Source organism: Fukomys damarensis, unplaced genomic scaffold (genome assembly GCF_012274545.1).
Source record: "Fukomys damarensis isolate Sample0158 unplaced genomic scaffold, DMR_v1.0_HiC HiC_scaffold_39, whole genome shotgun sequence".
Lineage (NCBI taxonomy): Eukaryota > Metazoa > Chordata > Mammalia > Rodentia > Bathyergidae > Fukomys > Fukomys damarensis.
In genome coordinates this window covers 92,058,735-92,073,980 of record NW_022900951.1, presented here as the reverse complement: position 1 = coordinate 92,073,980, position 15,246 = coordinate 92,058,735, and the positions used below count along the sequence as shown (strand labels likewise).

Here is a 15,246-nt window from a genome sequence, read left to right as displayed (position 1 = left end):
TCAATGAGGGCCGGGGATTTAGCTCAGCGGTTCGGTGGCCTGCCTTGCAAGCGCAAGGACCAGAGGTCAATCCCCGGTACCCCCCCCCAAAAAAATATATATACATCCTTCAACCTTGCTGAACTAGATCATTCACTTATTTTAATGGTTTTTTATTTTTATTTTTTTGCAGTGGAGGGGATCAAACTTAGGTTCTTGAGCATACCAGGCAAATTCTTTTCTACTGAGCTCGACCCCTGGGTCTTTCTAATAGATTTTAAATGGATTTGTTAGGATTTGGTGCCCACAGAATCATGTTATCTGCAAATAGAGATAGTTGTACTTACTTCTTTTGTTTGTGTTTTTTTTTCTCTCTTTTTTAAAAGTTTGAATCTGGACACCCTTTATATCTGTTTCTTGCCTAATTGTCTTGACTAGAGATTCTAGAATAGTGCTAAATGGATGTCATGAGAGTGGACCTTCTTGTCTTGTTCCTGAGTTTAGGAAGAAAGATTTCAGCTTTTTAAAAAAAACACCAAATATGATATTAACTCTGATTTTTAGTAGATGGCCTTTATCAAGTTGAAGAAATTCCTTTCCATACATAGTGTTTTTTATTGGCATATGTTTGCAATACATGAAATTTACATTCGTTTGGGGAGATGGGTAAATGTATATGAAATGTTTTAATTATTTTAGATCCACTTTCCTCCTCCCTTCCCTTCATCCTCTGCTTCTCTCCCCCTACTCCAGAAAGCCTCCCTTTATTTTGGTCTTTAATTTATTTATAATAGGTTTTCTGAATGTTTCTTAAATCATAAAGAAGGCATTGGATTTTTTTCCAGTGCTTTTTTTTGCATATGGAGATGATCATACCTTTTTTTCTTTGGGTCTTTTATTGCATTAATGAGGTGTATAACACTTAATTTGTTTTCTAATGAAATCATCTTATATTCCTCGTCTGCCACACATCAATTTAGTCTTATATTGTTTCTAAAGACTAATGATGTTGAGCATTGTGAAAGATGCTTATAGAAATGTGTATTAGATTCATATGTTTTTAAATTTTTAAAAATTTTATTTTGAGACAGGATCTCAGTGAGTTGCTAAATTGGTCCTGCTGGGCTTAAACTTGATCCCTCTTCAGCTTCTGAAAGTGCTGAAAATTTACCATAATTTATTTAACCATTCTGCATTGTTAGATGTTTAATTTAATATGAATGCACAGCCAGGAGCAATTGTACACTTTGCCTTTACATTGCTTTCCCCCAGAGGAAATAAGACTTCTTTAGGGCAGATTAGGCAATCTATTTATAAATTCTCTACATTCAATACTGTGCCTCTCTATAACAGTGGATAGTAAATGCTTGTCATTTTTTTCCAGTGGTAGGAAGCAAATCCAGAGAGTTGCATGTGTTAGCAAGTGCTCTACCACTGAACTGCATCCTTAACCCCAACTTGTTAAATTTTTAAGTTGAAAATTATGGGAAGGAGCATGACACTACATGAGTGTTCTATATTTCAACTTCTTTATACTGTTTGTCTGACTGAAAACTATAGAAAAATTGTTTCACCATGGTGCCCCGGTGATCTTAGATGTATCAGTATAGGCACATAGGCAAGATTCAATCACAGTCAGACTTAAGTCTTGTAGGAATACTTTGATCTTCCCCATTATATGGCAAGATGGAGATACTTTTAAAGAGCTGTCACAAGTCCACTTTGTCTACTCCCTGTCTTGTTTAGTATCTCCTTCCTTCATTATGGTGATGCATGGGACTTTCCTTCAGATACAGCTATGAATAAAAAATTACACAGCTGCAGTCCAGAGTTGACTCAAACACAGATTAACTTGGATTTTGTGTTGTCTTTCATTTGGACCTTCCAGTTTGGCTTTGCCATATAGGAATAGGGACTTGAGGAGCTAATACCTTGCTGATGGTCACATCTCTGTATTAGTAATGCACTGTCTGAATTTGGTCTTCGGACTGGCAGCTATCACTACACTAATATGTAGAGGCTGTGTGACTACGTCATATAATCATAGTGGGTTTTTTTTTTAAAGATTGGCTTCTATAATTTGTCATTGCTTTGTAATTTGTTTGTTTTGTTTTTGGTACCAGGGCTTGAACTCAGGACCTTGTGCTTGTGAGGCAGGCAGTGGCACCACTGAGCTAAATCCCCGGCCCTGTAATTTGTTAATTTAGTATAAGTTGCTTTTAGTTTCAGAATCCAGTATTCATTGTTTGGCTGTTAAACAACTCAAATAAGGATGGCTGGTGCTCTCTAAATGTAGTATTATTTTAAAGGGCACAGTATGATAGCTATAAATTTAGTCTTAATCTATATAAATCAAAGATTAAAAAAATTTGTCTAGCATGGCAAATTGCACTTGGACATCCACCCCCCCACCAAGATCCAAAGCTTACTGCAGTTATTCTGGGGAGTTGGATTCAAACTTTTCTCATTACATTAAATTTTCCTTTCTCATGTAGAAAGGTGCTATAGCAGTGGTGGTGAACCTATGGCATGCATTGCCACAGTGGGCATGCAGAGCTGTCTCTGTCAGCACACAAGCTAAGTCACCCCAGTGTTACTCCAGAAACGGAGCATCAAATATCAGTACACAAAGGGGCAGTGTTGGCACTTTTTGGTAAATAAGTGGGTTTGGGGTTGCAATTTGGGTGCTCAGTTTCTGTTATGACTTGTATCTAGATGTCCCCCCAAAGTCTCATGCAGTCATAGTTGGGGCTTTTTGGAGGTGGTTGGATATAGGAAGTGTGGTGCTGGAATTAAGAATGTGGTGCTGGGATTAAGGGTGCGAGTACTATCCATTCTAAGGGCCAGTAGCCTGGATGGAATATAAGAGGCAGAAAGGGCAGCTGTAGTCAGTTGCTGCTTCGCTGCTTGGCTGCCTTCTGCCTGCCAAGAACTATTTCTCTTCTGTGATGCCCCTCTGCTATACCACTCTGCCTTGGAGCCAGCCAACTATGGACTGAAACCTCTACAAACTGTAAGCTAAATAAATTTTTCCTCCTTTAACTTTGGGTGGTGGGTATTTTGTCTCAGCAGTGATATAAGTAGGACAGTCTATAAAGTTTCACCATCACTATACGAAGGTATTTTAATGCATGCAAATAAAAAGTACATTGTATAAAGGGAGGGCAGGGACAAGGGGAAAAAATGAGAGCCAAGACCTGTCATGTAAAGGTACAAGATCTCAATAATGAATGTAACTGTACTGTATACCTAAAATGTACCAATAAACTCAATTTTTTTAAAAAGTACATTGTATAAAGAGATCCACTTGGTTTTTAATGGCTAGTTGCTCTTCACCAAGGCAGAAAGATCACCAAAGTCAAATTAATCATACATCAATTCAGCTGTCCTAGACATAGTCTTGCTTGTCTAGACTACTTATAACTATTTAGACATTAAAGGGTTTTTTCATGTTAAGGAAATAATTCACATGAAAGCATGGTTTTGCCATTAAAATTACATATCATCATTGTAATTTGCAGTTTTTAAAATGGTGGGCATGCAGTAGAATGACATACAGTAGAAATGACAATATAATTTTACATAACACAGCGATAGATGTTTGGTTGTAGACCAAATTGTGCCCCCATAAAAATAAAATGATTCTATATAATAACAATTTGTAGTTAGCCTATGATTGATTGCATATATCAACCTTATGAATGGGATATATATGGTTAGAATTCAGTTTGCCTTGCAAAATAATAACTTTAAAATAGCATACTATAAATTTTTTCTTATAACAAAAGTGCTTTTGCTTCATCCCCTTGCTCATCCCCTTGCATTTCACTGTTATTCTAGAAGTTTATTCAATAGTGTATAAAATGTAGAATTTTAAAGGAAACCCTGTATATAGTTTTATATTCTAAATGTTCTAGTTACTACCCTGTGAACATATTTCCATATTAAGAAATAAATCTACAATATTTTTAAAGACCATAAGATATTCTGTTATAAAGATATATACTTTATTTTGCCTTTATTCTTCTATTGGATGTTTTTAGTTATTATTATTTTTTTAAATGGTACTGGGTATTGAACCCAGGGAACATGCCGAATTGCAGCCTCAGCCCTTTAAAATTTTTTTTTTTATTTTGAAACAAGGTCTTGCTAAAAGACCCAGGCTGCAGTCCTCCTGTCTCAGCCTTCCAGGTAGCTTGGATTACAGGTGTGTATCACCAGGCCTGGCTGTTTTCGATGTTTTCGTCTTTTTCTGGTGTGTGGGCTAAGGAATTGGAGATTGAACCCAAGGCCTCACACATGCCAGATAAGTACTGTAACACTGAGCTACATCTCTAGCCCCTTACTGTTTTCAATAATGCTGATATATAGGTACATTTTTATATATTTCCATTTGGTTTCAAAAAATGCTAGAGATTGAATTCTTGGATGAGTGGATATGAACATATAGAAGGATTCACTTTGCCAGATTGTTTTCTAGAAAAGTTATCTCAATTTATATTCACATTAGTGGTGTGCAGAAGTGCCTGATTCCAAATAATCTTGTGAATACTGTTTAAAAAAAGTCTTTATATTTGATGGATGAATTATGGTATCTTAATCATTACATTTATTTTGAGAACAGTGAAACTGAGCATAATTTCATATGTGTTGGTCATAGAAAATTTTCATGTTTGAATTTGCTTAACGTCGTTGGCCAGGTTTCACTGATGAATTGCTATCATTTTGCTTTTTGATTTGTAGCTAAATCTAGAAATCTTGAATTTGTTATTTCTTCCTTTGTTTAGTATTTTGAAAGTTCCTTCCCATTCTACTGTTAGGTGGCTTGAGTAGATAAAATGTTTTCCTATTTTTTGTATGGCTCGTTTTCATGTTTATCTTTTCTTTCATCTGGATTTCATTTTAATAGAAATTGTGGTGAAGTTATAATATTTGTCTTTTGAAAATAAAAGTTAATTCAAGAAACAGTTAATAAATACTATATTGATTTGTAATGCCAAATTTACAGTATATAAGTGTATAGGGATTAAAGCATAGTGCCATTTTTTTCTCTTCCTTCAAGACTGTCCTTGTAAAACTGCAGGGGGCCCGTTAGAGATGCTAATAGATCACCTTAATGTTATTTAAATTATGTTTTTTAACCACTTTTGTACTTCAAAGATCAAGGAAGCTAGGAAAGGGAGGAGAAAAGTCAGACAGAATGGAAATCTGTTTGCTGTTTTCCATCGAGCAGCTACAAGCACCCCAGACGGGTCCATTTGCTGCCTAGTGTAATTCTTGGCTCAATAGTTACTATTTCTACCAAAGTATAGAAAGTGACTTTCAGAAATGACGCTATTATACTACACTAATTATACTAATTACAGGTTTATGTGAAGGTTTTAGGGCGTGAAGGTTTTTTGGTACAAACTATCAAAACCTATACTAAGATGTATGTTTCTTGTTTTGGTGCTATTTAATATTTTAATTGAAGGAAGGCAGGAAATAGTACCTAGCAATCTGTCTTCTGTTGATTTATTGCCAATACTGCTTGATATGGTTATGATTACAAATGAGACAAAAGAGGAGGGGTGCAGGGAGGGCAGGGACAAGGGGAAAAAATGAGAACCAAGACCTGTCATGTAAAGGTACAGGATCCCAATGACGAATGTAACTGTACCGTATACCTAAAATGTACCAGTAAACTCAATGAGAAAAAAACAACAACAAATGAGACAAAAGAAAAATAGTTCAGTGCTTGTAAAGGTGCGTGGTTATTAATTAATTGAGGTTTCATCTTACTGTAAAAGAAAAAATGCACAGCTATTTAAATTTTTCAATCTTTACAGGCATTCTTATTCATTTTGATAAACAATTATTTTGTAGTATATTAATTTCCTGTGTCTGCTGCAACAAAGTTCCAAAAATTTAATAGTTTAAAAAGTAGAAATTTAGTCTCTCGCAGTTCTGAAGACCGAAAGTCCAAAATGAGTTTTATAGGGCTAAAACAAGGGTTTTAGCAGGGCCACGCCCTTTCGGAGGAACAATAATCTGTTCCTTGCCTCTTTTAGCTTCTGATGGCTGCTGGCATTTTGTGGTTCTGTTACTCTCTCTTCTTGTGACCTTCCCCACAATGTGTCTAATTTCTCTCTGCTTTTCTCCTATAACAATACATGAGATGACATTTAAGGTCTACCTGAACAATCCAGGATAATCTCATCCCAAAATTCTTAACCCATTTATGCCAAGTATTTTTGGAACCCCACAAACAATGGAACATAATAAAAACCTTTCTGTTCAAATTCTTGTTCCTTGAATTTTTCTAGGTAACTTATACGAATTTCATGCAAAACCTAAAAAATTGCAGCCTTCAGCATAAATTCCTTCTGGAAACATTTTGCCCTAAATGTTCCAGGTTCCAGGAATTTGGACCTGATTGTCTTTCTGGGCCACTTTTCAGGAAAATAGGGACGTTAAGTGTTAATCTCGTTTTTTGTGTGGAAAAGGTGAACAATCTTTGTAATTTTCTTTCCCACACCGTACATGTTCCATAAGAAGATAAGCTTTGAAACTACTGTGAAATGAGTTTCCACATAAAGAATAATTTAGAAGTTTGTTTTCTTATCTTTAGGTGAGAACTTTTTTCTTCTTATAAGAACTTTAAATACAAATTTTGCATGTATTTTTCTTCTATAATATGTTCATTCTTAGTCATAATGTTCTAGCTGCCTGAGTGTACATGTTAATTAATTTGTTATAAAAGGCCTCATTGACTCTTCACCACCAGATGAAATTTCTAAATTAGAGTTTAAATTTTATCTTTTGTATATATGTACATGTTAATAATCCTAGTGTGGGCGTTCACTGCTATAAAATTCCCTCCTAGACCTGCTTTCATTGTGTCCCATCCATTCCTGTATGTTGTATTAGGGTAACAATTTAGGTTTTTTGTCTGTTTGTTTTAGACAGGGTCTCACTATGTAGTTGAGACTGCCCTGGAACTCACTATGTAGCCCAGGCTAGTCTTCAACTCACAGCAATCCTTCTGCCTCAGCCTCCCGAGTGCTGGGATTATAGGCATGCGCCATCATGCCCGGCAATAATTTAGTTTTTACTTTACAGTTGTCTAATTTCTTCTTTAATTTCCTCTGTGACCCATTGGTTGTTCAGGTGAGTGTTATTCAATTTCCATGTGTTTGTGAAGTTCTTGCAGTTTCTTTTGCTATTGGTCTCCAGGTTAATTGCACTAGAGTCTGTTAATATAAATGGGGTAACTTCAGCTACTTTGTGTTTACTTAAACATGTTCTATGAGCTAGTACGTGTTTTATTTTGGAGAGTGACCCATGTGCAGCCAAAAAGAATGTATATTCTGATTTTGTGGGTTGGAACACTCTGAAGACTTCTGTTAAGTACATTTGTTCAAAAGCTTGGTTCAGTTCTAGTATTTCCTTGTTAATTTTTTTTCTAGATGATTTGTCTATTTGTGACAGTGAGGTATTGGGGTCCCCCATTCCAATTGTATTAGTGTTTATTTTGTTTTTCATGTCCCTTAATCTTTGTTTTGTATAGTTGGGGTCATTAGTAGTTCGTGCATATATATTTATAATTGTCATCTCTTCCACTTCGATTGTTTCCTTTACAAGAATGTAGTGACCTTCTTTGCCTCTCTTAATTAGTTTCGATTTCAGATTTACTTTCTCTTCAAATAAGATAGCTACCCCTGCTTTATTCTGGGCTCCTGTCTCATGGAGAACTGTTTTCCATCCTTTTACTTTAAGTCTATGAGTTTCCTTTTGAACTAGGTACGTTTCTTGTAAACAGCATATTGTTGGATTTTTTTTGTTGTTGTTTTTTTGAGACAGGGTCTCACTATGTAGTTGAGACTGACCTGGAACTCACTGTGTAGCCCAGGCTGGTCTCGAACTTGCAGTGATCCTCCTGCCTCAGCCTCCCAAGTGCTGGGGTTACGGGCATGCGCCACCACCACGTCTGGCTATTGGATTTTGCTTCTTATTCCATTCTGCCAGTCTATTTCTTTTGATTGGTGAATTGAGGCCATTAACATTAATGGTTATAGGGCTGGAAACTTAGCTCAGTGGTTCTTCTGCCTGATTTGCAAGCACAAGTTCCCAAGTTTGATCCCTGGTACCCCCCCCAAATTGATGGTTATAACTGACATGTATTGACTTGTCATCATCATGTTATTTTCCTGTTGTTGGCTCTTTTTTAATCCCCCCCTTTAATTTCTTTCCTTGCTTGCTGGATTTTCTTTTTTGGGCCTCATGGAGTTATGATCTTCATTGTCCTTTTTTAGGATATTGTTTAGAATTGTTTGTAGTGCTGGTTTGGTATTCATGAAGTTTCTCGGGTGTTCTTTGTCATGGAAGTATCTAATTTCTCCATCCATTTTAAAAGAGAGCTTTGCAGAATACATCAGTCTAGGTTGGAGGTTGTTTTCTTTTAGGGCTTGAAATACCTCACTCCAGGCTCTCCTTGACTTTAGGGTTTGGGTTGAAAAGTCGGCTGTCATCCTGATGGGTTTTCTTTTGCATGTTATTTTTTTCCTGTAAGTGCTTGTAGTATTTTTGTTCTGTTGGGTTTCTGGGATCTTGATTATTACATGTCTAGGTGTAGATTTTTTGTGATAATGGCTACTTGGTTATGAGACTCACTTATCTTTAGGTCAAATTCTTTTTGTTTGGGAAGTTTTCTGTCATTAATTCTGTGAATTTTTTTATGTCACTTGTACTTTCTCCTGCTTTTTCATGGACTCTTATCAGTCTTAAGTTTTTCTTCTTTGTGTCATCTAGGAGCGGTTGGATTGATTTCTCATATTCCCTTACTTTTTAAAAGAGATCCTTCTTTTCATGGTAACTGACCACCATCCTGTCTTCTATATCTTATATCTTGTCTTCAGATTGGCTCAGTCTGTTATGTATACTTTCAATAGAGTTTTTAACCTCCTGGATATCTGTTTGAATCTGTTTCATGGATTCCATTTCTTTCCTATATTGGGCATTCATGGTTTCCATTTCTTTCCTATGCTTGGTATTTGTGGCTTCTATCTTGGTCTTAAACTCATGTATGTTTTTATCTTTTTCTCTTCCAGAGTCTCTAATCATGTCTTTTATTCTGCTCACCATCTGTGTAGTTATCTGGGAAATTATTTTTGTCTTGAATTTTTTTAGAGCCTCATTCTTCTCTTTTGTTACTTCCTGTGCTATCAGTTCAGGGTGTCCAGGTGGTTGATTATCACTTTTCCACCTCATTTCCCCCAGAATTTGCCTTTGATGAACAGGCAAACTGTTTCTGTGCTTGTACCTTGCTTGCATGTCTTCTCATTCTATTGCTGTTGTTGGTACTGTCCTTGGTTTAATTCCTGGGTTAATACTTTGATCTTCCTGTTATAGCTTGTCTTTAGTTTTTGAATCTTTAATGACTCTGAGGCAATCTCATTTTCATTACACCAGGAAGGACAACTGAGTAAATCAATCACGACACCTTAGCCCAAGTAATACAATCAGCAACACAGTAGCATCAAGTAGAGCTTGGAAAATAACAATTTGTGGTAGGTATTAATCTCTCACCTTTAACTGTGTAAATTAAATCAAAATTGAGGCTGGAGCTCAGAAAATGGCCTTTATGACCTCCTGTACCTCTTTGAATCCAGGTACCAGCCCAGCCAGGAGGCTGGAGGTGCATGGGTGGGGGTGGGGGTTTCAGGTGCCTATGCAGTTGTGCCTCTCACCGTTCCTCTGATGAGGTCCAGGAGGGTGGGGTAGGGAGGTGGAGGTGTGGTCCCAGGCAAGTTCCACATGGCTGCACCTCTCAATGTTCTTGTACTGATGCCCAGAAGGGATGGAGCTGTGGTCTCAGCCAAGCTCCACATGGCTATGACTATTGCCATTCCTGTCCTGAGGCCCAGGGAGGTAGATCTGTCTTCTTCTGTTTCTTTTTGAACTGTCCCCTTTTCAACTTATTTGGTTACTCTGTTTTCTCTTGGCCATAATTTTCAGTCTTATTTGCTTGTTGTATTTTTTCTCTACGCATTTTCTAAGTGTTGACCTTCCTGATGGTCCCTTTTCTTGTTTGAGATGTTGCCTAGGCTGGTCTTGAACTCTGGGGCTCAAATGATGGTAGTGCCTTAGCCTGCTGAGTAACTAGGACTATAGTTACACACTAGTATGTCTGAAAGATGGCCAGTTCTTGATCTCTCTTTCTAACTCAGTACTCTCCTGTTAGATGATATCTTCCACTTCTATGATTCCATAGTACTAACCATATTCCCACAACTTCCAATTTTATATTTTCATCTCAGGCCTCACTTCTGAAATATAGACTCATTTAATGTCCATTTAACAACCCCTCAAGTCGCTTTCAGATAAAGCTGAATCCTTGATTGCAACACAGCTTCAAAGGATGAGACAAAAGTGATAGCAGCAACAACAACAAAAACCGTGTTCCACTCCTCATTGGAAAATATCATTAAGGTGCATGGGTCAGAATCCTGGTGCCATCCTTGAATTGTAGTGCTTGTTTATCCCACATAACATTTCCCTTGCCATTTCTTAAGTAATAATTCTGAAATATATTTCAAATTCTACCTGCTTTGAAGAAACCTCTATTTGTACAATCGTAATTCAAACTACCACCATCTATCTCTGGGACTACTGTATTATTATTTTTTACCACTATATAATTTATGTGTACTTTATGTTAGATATTATGCAGAATAACAAACTGGGCATAAATTTGTTCTTAGGATTTCACATTAATTGCAAGCAGTGATTTTTCAATTCCCAGGATTTTGAAATTCGAAAAAAAAGAAGTAAAAACCTGAATGTTTTACATCTAAAAAACCAGTGATTTCATTTTCCTCATCAATAGCCTATATGATCATTGGTTGTCCAGAAGAGACAAGCCAGAATATTGAGAAAATTTTAGTCAAGTTCACATTGCAGTTTCTAGCAATTCTTTCATTTCATTAAATTATTCAGAATCCTATGGTGGGAGGAAGAAGAATCCAAATTAATATTCATATTGCATAATAATTGTTAACATTTTGCTTTGCTAATTATAACATTTTGCATTAGTAGATGAGAATGGCAGTCATCTCTCTGTCCCTCTTTATCCATATATATTATTACATATGTATTATATATAAACACATATTTATTAATATTCTGAAGGTGGAAGTTACTGTGGTGCTAAATAAATAGATTTCATTCCTCAGAGTGAGAAAGTTGAGCCTTATTGAGGTAGTTGGAGGAGGTAATTGCTGTTATGAGGGTAGACCAGATTATCATTTGAGGTACAGTGGGCTAAACTGGACTGTAGATATTTTTCCTCACTGAGGTTCATAATATTCTTATGTTTTAAACCAAATAAGTATAGTAAACTAATGTAAGCAAAATACATTTCTATGATGAGGTAACTAAATTGATATTATTTAGACAGTGGTTCTCAACAGGGATGGAAGAGTTGCACCTTAGGAGATATATTTTTTTTGATGGGACTAGAGGGTGTTAATGTATCCAGTGGAAAACTACCAGGGATGCTACTAAAGATCCTATAAGGCCCACAGCAGTTATTCTTCATAAAATTTCCATACAGCTGAGGCTGAGAAACTCTCCTTTAGGGTATTTTTCAACCTACTATTTGCTGTCCTAATTTTTTTCAAAGTTTTATTTAATGAATAAACCTTGAATAGAATAGTAATGGTTATAATAGTTTCATCTCATGATTTTTTAAAACTTAAATGTGGAAGTATATTTTTGTGTGCCTTCGATAATTTAGGAGAGGAAGGAATTAAGAATGAATGCTTGGTTTCTAATCTGAGCAACTCCCTAGGAGAATGTTGGTGACATTGGTTGAGATGAAAAAAAAAAGTGTGTGGAAAAAGACCTTCAGCTCAAAATTTACACTTGTAGAATTTGAGGTACCAGAGAGAAATCAAGAGGAAATCCTGAGGTGAGCATGCCTGTAAATCCCAGCATTGATGCTGAGGCAGGAAGAATTCAAAATTGAGGTTATCCTCTGCTACATTGTAAAACCCTGTCTCAGACAAAAAAAGAGAAAGTCCTGAAGATCAGAGCATAGGTATTTATTTAGACATATTCTTAATTTGTGATTTATCAGTATATAAGTATAATCCGACTCTAGGATTGGATTAAATCACCCAGTATGTTGTGTATTTGGAGAAGAAAAGAGTACCTTGTGTCAAAGCACTTGAAAACACCAGAACTATGATACAGGTACAAGAGTATCTGCCAGAAGAAACTAAGAAGTAGCCAGAGAGATAATCTGAAGAAATACAAAGAGAGTAGTCTTCTAATCTAAAGGAGGAGAATGTTTCCAGATGAATTAAATGATTATTGATATGTTAGTAGCCTTGGTGGATGTGGGAGTGAATAGAACCCAAACTGCAGTGGGTTAAGTCCACGGTAAGTAAGACATTTAGTTTTGTTGTAGATTTACCTAAATTTAGCAGTGAAGAAGGAGAGAGAGATGGGGGATTTGGTATCATAGAAGGTTCTTTTGTGTTTATTTTTAAAGATCAAGGAGAATTGCTTATTGATAAAAAATAAATAACATATTAGGATTTTAGAGGTGTTGAAGCCTATTACTACATTTGGTTAATAAACAGCTTTCTGTGAATATGTTACTAAATAATGTTTTTTGTTTTCTAGGTATTGGTGGATAATACTTTAAAATATTTTAAATGTTTGCTTAGATTTTTGCATGATTCAGCAAGTATGAAATTTATGTAGATTACGATGGATATAGATTTCTGTTTGACACTCAAATACTATTTTCATCTTTCAGATCTTTCCAGAAATCGTTTTACAGAAATTCCTTCTGATGTCTGGTTATTTGCACCTCTTGAAACATTAAATTTGTATCATAATTGCATCAAAACCATTCCTGAAGCCATTAAAAACCTGCAGATGTTAACATACCTTAACATTAGGTAAGGAAACAATTCTTAAAATAAACTTTGGTTTTTATTATAGTTCTGATCCTCTTTAGTAGCAAAAAAATGTGTTTGGGTTGCCTTTGTAGCCTGTATTTATCTTAATATCTTACTGTATTTTTTTATATGTTTACATTACCTTGTAGGGCCTTGGTGGTCTTCTTGAGAGCATTGCTTTTCAAACTTTAATGCACAGGAATTACCTGCGGGGGCTTGTTATTAAAAGCAGATTCTGTTTCCTTAGGTCTGCTTTGGGGCCTGCATTTCTAATATACCCTCTGATAATGCTTCCTTGCTGGTCCTTAGACCTCACTACAGATAATAAGACTTTAGACCATAATTGTTGTTCCTGAATTCATAGTATCGTAATACAGATATACTTTCATGTGTACTTAATTAAATAAAAGAAAAAGTTTTTAAGTTGTTTTTTTATTACTCTTATGATTTCTTGCTGCTGTTTCAAGAGTAGATACATTGGGGTGGGAGTGTTGGAACATTTGGAAGTGAATGACAGTTGATCATTATATTTATTAAGTGCTTACAATGTGCCAGGCAATATTTCAGGTGCTTTGCCCTTGTTCTCTCATCGGTACTATTCTGCAAAAAGAAAAATAAAAGTCTTTCATAGGTAAATGGATGCACCTTGAGACCATAATATTAAGTGAAATAAATCAGACACATGAGCTTACATATAACATGGTTTCTCTTATATAAGAAATCCAGAAGAAAAATAAAGAGCAAAATACAAGATAGATAATAGTAATATGGAGATCTTTTTCAAATGGGAAGAGAAACGAGATGGAGGGGAGAGGAAGGAGAGGAAAAGGCATGAAAAAAGAATTGAAAAAAAAAAGGAAATAGCGCTTTTGCAAATGGGAAGGGGACATAGAGATAGAGGAAGTGGGGGGGTGAGGGGATTAAAAAAAGAAAATGTGTTGTGTACATGTACCAAATCCCCACAATAAGTTAATCATTATTTACTGCAAGCATGTACTACTAAAAAAGTTGTCATAGTAGCTTCTGTGGTAAGTCCCTGTCTGCAGATGAGGAAACAGGGTTAAACTATTTACCTAAAATCATATATGCAGTTGTTCCTTGATATCTGTGGGGGATTTTTTCCAAGATTATTCATGGATACTAAAATTTGTGGATGGCCAATTCCCTTATATAAAATGGCATAATGTTTTACATAACCTAGGTACATCCTCCTGTATACTTGATATTATTTATAGATTATCATACTTAAAACAATGTAAATGCTATGCAAGTAGTTGGTACATTGTATTATTTAGTGAATAATAAGCAAAACAACTCTGTATATGTTCAATACTGATGCAAATTCTTTTTCCTAAATATTTTTAATCTTTGATTGGTTGAATCCATTGAATTAGAACCCAGAAATAGTATTGAATGATTATATACAACAGCAAGTGATTCTGGCTGTAGTTCTCTCAATCTTAGCTCTTACTCTATATTTATTAAACAGTGAATGCTCAATAAGTATAATTAAAAAAAACATTGCTCTACCAAATGAGTGACATATTGTGACTTAATTTTAGAATTCCTTTATCTTTTTTTTTTTTGAGTTGGAAGAATAGTTTCATCTTACTCATTACAGAATTATGTGTCTAAGTCACCATATATGACAAATAACAATTATAATTAACAATTAACAAATAAATATAAATAACAAATAACAGATGTAGTTAATGTACATAAATGATGATATTCCCTTCTCACTGTGATAAATTAATTATTTTATATGTCCTCAGTGATGCTACCTCCTGTACATGCTATTTCAACTAAAACCACTGTACACTTTAAAATATGTGAGATAAATCTGCTTCTGTTGATACCAGTCATTCAGGTTGTACTCTGTGGCCTGGCATAGGAGAGGTTGAGGAAAATGTAACGTTTTCAAGTTTTTTTGTCTTTGATTTTGTTTCTTTTTGTTTTTTTATAAAAAAAGATGATTTTCCAAAAACTAAGTGACATTTCTATATTGACATATATATCTTAGACTAGTTTTACTGAAGTCTTCTTCCAGTTCTATCCTGTTTTGATTTCTAAAAGTTGTCTCCTGCTTTTTAACAGTCATAAACATTTTTCATCAAACTCTACTGAGGTAACATTTGTTGTAGTGACTGGCTAGCTTCCTTTTGTTCCTTCTAAAAAATGTAGTAAAGCCGGGCGTGGTGGCGAATGCCTGTAATCCCAGCACTTGGGAGGCTGAGGCAGGAGGATCCCTGTGAGTTCCAGACCAGCCTGGGCTACAGAGTAAATTCCAGGTCAATCTCACTACCTAAGTGAGACT

The 15,246-nt window shown here is 35.5% G+C and overlaps 1 protein-coding gene across 1 annotated transcript in view; it reads left to right on the top strand.

The window, feature by feature from the left end:
- Window positions 1-15,246, top strand: part of Lrch2 (leucine rich repeats and calponin homology domain containing 2) — a 127,993-nt gene that overhangs the window by 43,488 nt on the left and 69,259 nt on the right. The window contains exon 6 of the mRNA XM_010603119.2: window positions 12,785-12,929. Within this exon, the coding sequence (XP_010601421.2) occupies window positions 12,785-12,929 (145 nt within the window). The remainder of the gene's footprint in view (window positions 1-12,784; window positions 12,930-15,246) is intronic.